The 8973-nt window shown below is 53.2% G+C and overlaps 1 protein-coding gene across 1 annotated transcript; it reads right to left on the bottom strand.

Annotated features, from left to right (window-relative positions):
• GRP (gastrin releasing peptide) lies at window positions 1–5303 on the bottom strand. The gene is made up of 3 exons (XM_075739884.1): window positions 5050–5303; window positions 3341–3591; window positions 1–211 (listed from the first exon to the last, which is right to left on the bottom strand). The coding sequence occupies exons 1-3, from the start codon at window positions 5195–5197 to the stop codon at window positions 158–160; spliced, it is 453 nt and encodes a 150-aa protein (XP_075595999.1). The 5' UTR covers window positions 5198–5303; the 3' UTR covers window positions 1–157.
• Window positions 5304–8973: the final 3670 nt, after the last annotated feature.

The following is an 8973-nucleotide window of genomic DNA, read 5'->3' as shown; positions in this document are numbered from 1 at the left end:
TGAAACATACAAGAACATGTGTATTTAGGTATTTTACACAAAGGAAATCTCGTTTACAGAAAAGAGACCTTATTGATTATCTGATACAATCGAGTGCTTGTGAAATATAGTCTCTTACAGAAAGTATTCCATTTCTCCATGATACAGAGACCTTCCTTCAGCTCGGAGTGCCCTCTTTCATATTCACAACTTGAAGCAGATAGTCCATCATCTAATAAAAAGAGAAAAATATTATTCATAGACCAGTCCTGAAAAAAGTAATTCACCAAGTTAATAACCCTAATACATATCTGCTCCGTGTATTCACATAACAAACACATTCCTAATAATCTTTCCAAAGCAGACCTCATTTGTCTTGGTTAGTGTAATAACCCACTGCCAAAGTACGAGGAAAGTCATTCTCCCAAATAATTCCGTCTGCCATCCCATTTATATAGTGCCTCATTAGTGGTAAAAAAGCCAAGCCACAGAAACAATTTAAAGCTTATTTTCCAACTTACTTTTACACTTAGGCCAACTTGCAGGAGAGATTTCTCTTCTGATCTTTAACTACTTTAACTGTAACTTACTCACAGAGTAAGGAGCAGGCAAGATCTTAATTTGCCTGGTATTAACCGAAACCAGAAGAAAATAACGCTGGTGCACCACCCTAAGCCTCATTCCCAGAACTGTTATGCTCATCTCTTTGGCTTTTTTTACTATTTGTGTGTTACAGTACTTACCCTGCTCTGGATGAGTCTTTTGGAAAGAATTTGTTTATTCTTGAGAAATGGACCACACAGTGTGAGGTGAGTAATGCACCGAACGAATTTGAGCTACTAAGCAAGACCATGAATTGAGTTACCCGAAGTACATATCTGTATTTACTTCTGCAGCCTTTAGCTTTGGGGATTTCTGTTCTTAAATTGGAAATTAAAATTTTAAATTAAATCAGCTAAATTTGAAAGAGTCCATAAAGTCCTCATAATACATTACATTTCTTCCCAACACGGCCTGTCTTCACTTATGTTCAGAAGATGGGAACGTAGGGTTGCACACACACACGCACACAGAGACTCCTCGTGGTTAGCATCTCCGCCAGCGCATACTCAGTCCGTGAGAATTCTATGAGAATTACAGCCCCCTCGCTGGTGATAGGGTCCTGGGACAGCTATCCCATCAGCTGACGGTAGGGTTCACGACTGACCTTCTTTCGGTCACATTTCAATGCCTCAGTCCAACAGGGCATCTCGCCGCGAAGAGGCACGCACTGTAAATACGGGGCCTGGTTCCTGCTGGTAGCTACGTTCACCATTCCTGCACATGGACACCTTCGTTAGCTGCGGCACAGCAGCACCTTAAACGAAGGTGTTGTCGAACCAAAGTTTGTGCGACACGGAACCCCTCACATCCCGAAAAATCCACAGAATCAAAATCCAAAGGTCATTTATGCTCTTATATCACTGTGTACATGTGTGACTGGATTTCATATCTACACCAGAATTCCACCTTTATAAATAAACGAGACCTCCTTTATTAAAAATACCATTTATCATTGTTTAAACGTTTGGGAAACTACCACAACCCTCAAAAAAGTAAAGCACGTTCCTTTTGATCTTTGGGTCTTCCTCACCCGGAAGGCAGGTCTCAAAAATACATACAGCTCGACTTTCAGGTCCTGGGTTTTTACTTTCCGAAGCCAAAGGGAAAACAATACCTCGTATCTTATCTAGGCTGCGTACAACCACGTAGTTGTGTCCCACAGCAGGAAAGCACAGGTTATGTTCTGCTTTCATGATTATGTTTTACTTCGAGATGAATGCTGGAAATCAAAGGTTCTGTGGCAAAATGAGGTTCTGCAAGTTGTCACATATCTTAGTCTCATGAAAGACATGATTTTTTTTTTACTAGCCATTGGAGAAATCTGGATATTTAAGGCAATAGTTATTCCACGTATACGTTCGATGTCTGACCGCAAAAACGTGGATGTTAATTTAGGGTAAAGTACACACATGGATATGATTCAACTTACCGGAGGCAACTTTCAGCCTTCGCAAGTACGATTTATTACCAGATACTTTTAGAAGTCAAAATACTTCCCTCTTTACATAGCATAATGGAATTTGTTCATCTAATTTGATTACAAAGCTGCACACTGCAGAGCTGAAGATGACATAAATAGTTTCATTTTTACATAGTATTAATCACAGTTATTATAAGCATCACTGCCATAAAGCAATAGCCAGAAAGAAACCTATGGGCAGCGTTCATATCCATGGTGTAAGAGACTTGAACCATGGCTTCACTGAACGGGTAAATTTTTGCCCCTATTCGAGTCAAACCCAAAGTATTCACTGACTTCACCGCACCAGGATGACAGGAGGGAGACTGGGCTGAAGTTAGCCCAGGAATGTTAACTACAGCACATTACAGGAGAATACGGGAAGAAGAGAAATCTTCCCATTAATGTCCTTGAGGGGGTGTGGTACTGTTTTTATTCTATTTCAACGTCACCCAAAAGAACTCTGCTGCTATATCACCATTGCCGTACCTCAGGCATTATAAAGGAGTTTTCTAGTAAATTCTGCAATTTACATTATGTCATTTAGACCCTGGTTGCTTTCTGTAAAACCTCGCTGATATCCTTCCAAGTGTATTTTACAGGATTTTCCAAAAGAGGAGGGGCGAATCTGTTGTGATCTTGCGAAACAGTGCTAATAAGTATGTCAACCTAAAGGAAGAAGGGGTGGGTCCCAGGCACACACGATAGCCGTACCTCAGTAGCCACAGACTCAATTAGCGAGACAACAAATGACCACAGTTAGTGGCCAGCACCATCGGCTGCGGGGAAGAGACTCGCGTCAGGCAAAGACAGAGCCGGGAACCAGAGCAGCTCCCACCCCAGCTGCCCCATCCTCACGAGCCAGACAAGGTAACGGCAGAGGGCACAGGCGCCGAGGGCAGCAGTCCACATGGCGCGGCTTTATGCACGACACTCTCGGCCTTCGCACCAGCTGGTTTCCGCTGGGTTAACACAGAACTCGGCGCTGACGTGCTCATCTGAGCATGAAGTGCTAGAAGAGAAAATGGAATGGCCAAGCAAACTGAAGGGAATCCAGACGCTAAAATCTGCTCGATGCTTGCTGAGTTTATGCCCAGTAGCAAACTAATTCACAGAAAATACAATCTGCGAGTGACAATCTGTCAGCAAGATTAAAGTCTTACTTTACTGAATGACCAGTGCACGAGATGCGTTCCTGCTACGTTTCCGGACAATCCGCAAGTTAGAGGAAGCCGGTATGTTACTATAAAATGAAATTGGGATATATGAAGTGTTTTTACAGGTTTTTATCTTACTTACGTCTTTCCAACTGCTATTGTCATCTGTCTCCCAGGTGTTCCTGGTATACCAGGGAAGCCCTCCTTTTAAAAAGTGAGCACTTTTATTTTCATTCCCTTCCAGCAGCCGTAGCAAATATTTTGAGATTTCTTCCCACTGCAGATAGTCTTCCAGCTGCTTGATATTTTCAGGTAATGCTGAAAACGGGGTCTTATTTTCTTCTTCATAAACATAAGGAAAATCTCCCGTGCTCTTTTTCCCCATTAAATGTCCTGTAACAACAAGGACAGTAGCACGCAATGAACCAAAACAGGTATGGACTCGATTGTTCGAACATCAGCTGGAAGCTGTTACTGACAGTTCGGAGGGAAGGGAAGGGGTCAGACGATGAATTACAACCGAGATCGGAGATTTTGTCACAGTTTCACACACAATTAGTTTCCTCTGTCTCATGCTACACGGTCAGAGATAGCCAGGCATTTTGCCTGGAGCTAGGAAGAGGCACCGGGTAAGATTTGCTGGAATAAGAAGTGGATGGAGAAGCTGCAGGTTTTAGGTTTTTCCCTGCCTTGGCATGGGATGTGGGAACTCCAGCGTAAGCCTATGTGCCAGTGCCCTTCTAGGGGCTAAGCTGGACGCACTTTTGATACACCACACTTTACAGCCGTCAAAATGAAATAACAGTGGGGTTTAGGCTGCAAAGGAGGCTACTGGGAAGGGGAGAGGCAGCGCCGGAGGAGCCTCCTCCAGGCTGCGCGCCCCAGGGCCCCAGCTGGGACCAGGGCTCCCCAGGGTGCTGCCTGGGGTGCTGGGGACCTCGTGGTCCCGCCCGGCTGCCCTCGGGCTGCGGTCCGGGTCCCCGAAGACAGGTAGTGGTAGGAAACATCACCCCGAGCAAACACGCGGAAGGGAGCGGGGGAAAGCGCGTTACCCTGCACAAGTGCGGGGTGCTGGGGCGGAGGCCGAAGGCTGTCCGGGACGCGGGCTGCTCCCGCGGCAGCGCTGCTCCGCACCCGATGCTCAGGGGCGGGAGGCCGCCGGCGGTGGGCTGTCTGCGGCGGCCGGCCCCCGGGGACCGCGCTGCCCCCCCCCCCCCCCGCCTCCCGACGGCGCGCAGAGCCCGGCCGGCGCCGGCAGGTACCGGGGAGCGCCCGTCGGGGACGCGCTCGCACCGTGCCGTCGGCTCCGGGGCGCACCGTGCCGGCAGGACGAGACCCCCGCGTGGAGCGGCGGGGCGCCCGGCACCGGGAGGCGGCCGGCGCCGGGCGCAGCTCCGCAAGCTCCGTTCCTGCGGGCGCTGCCCGGGGCGGCGCGGCCACGGCCCCGAACCGAGGAGCCTGGCGCCCGTGCGGGCCAGAGACCGGCGGCGGGCTGGCGCGGCAGCGGCCGCTCCTTCCTCTCGCACCGGTGTGCTCGTCGCGGCCCTCCGCCCCGTCCCCGCACCGGGGCCCCCGCCGAAGGCAGCCCGCCGCGGCGACGGCGGCGGGGACAGCGCAGCCGGCCCGGGTGGCCCGGTGGGACGCCGGGCCGTCGCAACCCGGTCCTCCCGGCCGAGGCCGCCGAGCCTTTGCGGCGGCGTGCCGCTGCCCACCCACACCCCCCGCCCCCCGGAGGCACGGAGAGCCGCCGCGGGAGCGCCGTCGAGCGGGCGAGGTGCGGGCGGGGGCCGGCGCGGTGCGGCCGGCCGGGCTGTCGGGCGCCGGGCAGCGGCGGGCGGGACGGAGACTTACCCACGGCCCAGTGGCTGCCGCGGGGGTAGATCTTGGTGAGCGCGGGGGAGCCGCCGGGCTGCAGGGGCGCCGCGCCGCCCTGTGCCGCCAGCAGCGCCAGCGCCAGCAGCGGCAGAGCGCCGGGCCGCCGCGGGCCGCCGCCGCCCATCGTGCCGGTGCCGGTGCTGCCGCCGAGCCTCCCTCCGCTGCGGGCCGGCTCCGGCTCCGGCTGGGCGAAGCGCTGCTGCCGCCGCCGCCGCCGCCCCCCATTTATACTGAGCCGGGACCGGGTGCGAGCGGAGCTCCCGCGCCTGACGCCTCCTCACGGGGCCGGGGCTGCGGCCGCCCCCGGCCCCCCCGTGCCTCCCTCCTGCCTCCGGCGGGGGCGGGGGCCATCGCCGGCAGCCCCGGCCCCCCGCCCGCCTCCCCGCCCCGGCAAGGCTCCCGGCGCGGGTTGGGGGGGGGCGAGGGGATGCCAGCCCCGGGGCTCCGGCTCCGCTGCCCCCGGGGCCCGCACCCGCTCGGCAGCCTCTCCCGGGGGCGCGCCCCGCTCCCGTCGTGGGCTGGCCCCGGTGCCGTGTCCGGTTGGTTCCCGTGCCTGCCCGTTTGTGTGCCGGGCCGCGGGCAGTCGGTCCCTGGGCGCTTTAACACTCCCGGGGAGACCGGCCAGCGTTTCCCTGGGCGTTGTGTTCTCGGGCACATTCCAAACCCAGAAACTCCTCGGAAGTTGGCGTTCCCCCGGCCTCCCCTCCTTTGCCTGGCTGCCCCGCGGTGGCCGGGGCCCTCAGGGCGTGCGGGGCGGACGCTGCCGGTGGGGGCCCCTTGTGCGGGGCGGTGACGGCCGGAGAGGCGGCAGGGGCCGGTGCGGAGGGGGGCAGAGGAGGTGGGTGCGGGAAGGCCCGTGTCCCGGTGCGGCTGTGCCCTCCGCGGTGCGGGTGAGGCTTGAGGGGGCGAAAAGGTTCCTGCAGCCGAAATGTAAGAGAGTCGCCCTGGCTGCAAACCGACCAGACTCGAGGGACAGCATCGCCTGAAGCTCGTTGAGATAGAAGATCCTGTGCAAAGAGTTTCATTTCCAATATCACATACATTTACAGTCACGGGCGACATTAATGTGACTCTCAGATTTGCAGGACTTTCTTCTTTCCTTGCACAGAGACCCTGTAAACTTTCCGGTACTCTAAGGCACCTGGAACTGGCCAACTTGGTACTAGTTAGTGGACGAAACGATTTCCATCCCGCTGAGGCAGCGCAGAGGAAAGGACGGATGAGTCGCTGCGGGAGGCGATGGCAAAGGCCATGAAGAAGTGGAATGCTTAAATACATATTCAACTTCAGGCGTGTGAGTAGGTTCGCTGGAGCGAAGGTGGATGAGTAGCAGAGGGATATCGAGTCCTGACGCACTGTTTGTCCCAGAGGAGAGCAACAGAGACAGGGATGAAGTCATGTGGAATTGGTGCACTTTATGTGATGACTTTGCCGCCTAGAGAACTATGTCAGGAAGTAGGGTACACAGTTCACGGAGCTGACTGTAAGGAACTTGCCAGATCCTTCAGCTCACCCTCATGACTGGAACTGAACTATACCCAATGGAAACTACCGTGGATGTGAATTAACATAATTACTGGACAAACTAGCTTGTACAATCGCTTTTGAAGTCAACTGTGTATCCTACTGTATGAGCTAAATTGTTCCCTTGTTTAGTCTTAGTTTATTGCATCTTCTTCTACTGATTAATATGATTCATTCTTTTATTTTGGTTATTAATTATGCATTCTTGTTTAATTTACAATAGGATTCTCATGCCTCAATCACAAGTTTCTCTGTGCAGCCTGCAGTACAGCTACAGACAACGCGTGCTCTGTGCTGAGCGACAGCTGATCAAATACAATATTGCCATCCCTGGGAACTTCTAATTGTTCATCGTGATTCAAGACAGGAAGTTGAAAATTCAGGAAACTGTCCATTTTCAGCAAGAACAGAAAAAGCAAAGCGAAATATCTGGCTCTCCTAAACCACAGCGGCTGTACGGGAAGCCCTCTGACTGTCCTCGCCTCCCCAGGCTGTCGTGCTGGACCTACCCGTGTGCTGGGGCCTTGGCCCTGGGCCGCAGCCGTCAGCCCTCCCTGGGGCCCCCGGGACCGTGGTGCGCAGCGCAGCGCAGCACCGCACGCCCTCCGCCGCACGCCGGCTCCTGCTGCCCCTCGTCTCAGCCCGGGTCGCTCCAGAAGCCAGGGACGCGGGTTCCCTCAGACCCTGCTCCACTGGGCAGCGGGGCCAGGGGAAGCCATCAGCAGGCCGTCTCCCTGCAACTGCCGCGCTTGCACAAACTCACTTTGGCAGTCGCTTGTTTCCTGGTGCTACCTTTGGCACGGTATTTCTGTTCTTTTTAACTGTTTCTCCTGGGTTTGCTTCTGTTGCTTTATATAGGGCTCATCGAGGATTAACGACATAAAGCAATATTGAAACGTGCTGGTCAGTAAGTCGTATATAGCGGTGTATAATAACCATGCTGTTAGTAAGCTTTGGCTAGTAATGCCAAACCCTGAATTCTTACTTAGCTCCTTGTTGCCCAGTAGCCCTAAGGCTTTTACCACAAACACTATGCAAACAAGTAAACCTTTCTCATATTTTGTATATATACTATGTCTTCATACATTTCCTGGGTTGGAGGCTCTACCTTCATGTTAAATCTCATTTGGCACTGCCTGGAGCTACTTTCCTTTGAGATCGTTCCTTATACACTCCCATTTTTATACCTTGTGTTATGGACCTAATGAAAGTTTAAATTAGTTTGCCCTTTAGGTGATTAAAGTTACAGTGAAAAATACTGATTTAGAGAGTTGATCAAATTTGGGTCTTAATTTTCTTTTTAATTAGGATTAGCTTTTTGAGTGGGGGATATTTTTGCCCAGAAAAACACATTTTCAGGGTTTGTCATAAAACAAATACAAAAATCTGTTTAACTCCTCCAAACAATCAAACTGGGTTATTTGAAGGAAACCACCAAGAAAAACTCAGTTTGAGGATTTTCTATTTTTCTGGAAAAGAACAACAATAATTTTCCCAAACTAAAGCAACCCTACAGGCCTACTTATCTCTTTGAGTTTTACCTTTACTTTTATATTGACAGCCATCCTGAGAGCCTTCTCTCTTCATTACGTTCAACGGAAGTTTATTCTTACTGTTTTCAGAAGAAACAGACCCTCGTAAGAGCTTTAATCCCATCATTCGCACGTGCGTCTCGATTCAGAACTGACACCCCCGCCAGCGGACCTGCAGCACGGAGTCCGCGGCAGGCTCCCGAGCGCAGCTGGGCGGCGTGTTGGGGCAGGCTCGCATTTTTCCAAAGCAGCCCAGGCTGCACGACTTGTGCTTCCCCCAAAATATATTGCATTATTTATCACGTCTGCTGGACGCATCACGAGCTGCTTCACTTATCTCCAAGATATAGCTGGGGCTTTCTTCTGCCTGGTAAAGAGCTTGCATGGTTTTGGGGATCAAAACGCCTATCGGGACATTCTTGGGACCTTCCTCATCCTCTCCCGCAATGACTGGCAGTCAGTTTTGCAGCCAAAGTTCGTCAGACTCCGGGGGCTGGGGTAAACCCACCCACCCTTCCACACCCTGTAGTGGCAGGGCACATGTGCCGCGGGCGGCAGAAAAGGCGGTGCTGGAAGGGTCGTACCCGAACCACGATGGAGAGCCCGGGGGTTGGCGGGCACAGAGCGTGCCGAGGGCAGGGAGAGGCATGGGCACCGGCCGGGGCTGGGACAGGACGCTGCTCCAGTTGCGGTTCATTATCGCAGCCTCTGCCAGCTGCCGCCCGCCGCAGGGAGGGGAGCTGGGGCTGCAGCGCGGCTGCACTCGGTCCTGTGCGCGGCGCTGAGCCCCGTCAGCCGTGTGCCTGAGATGAGGATGCCTTAATGGCGGCGGAGAACGCGCTTG

This window comes from Balearica regulorum, chromosome Z (assembly GCF_011004875.1).
Source record: "Balearica regulorum gibbericeps isolate bBalReg1 chromosome Z, bBalReg1.pri, whole genome shotgun sequence".
Classification (NCBI taxonomy): domain Eukaryota; kingdom Metazoa; phylum Chordata; class Aves; order Gruiformes; family Gruidae; genus Balearica; species Balearica regulorum.
The sequence above is the reverse complement of the archived record's forward strand: the minus strand, read 5'-3'. Positions and strand labels throughout refer to the sequence as shown.

Coding starts and splice junctions, on each gene's coding strand:
- GRP (XM_075739884.1), bottom strand. CDS start 5,197: ATGGGCGGCGGCGGCCCGCGGCGGCCCGGCGCTCTGCCGCTGCTGGCG. Junction 3,592..5,049: donor CGGCAGCCACTGGGCCGTGG/GTAAGTCTCCGT, acceptor TTGTTGTTACAG/GACATTTAATGGGGAAAAAG. Junction 212..3,340: donor ACAATAGCAGTTGGAAAGAC/GTAAGTAAGATA, acceptor TCTTTTTATTAG/ATGATGGACTATCTGCTTCA.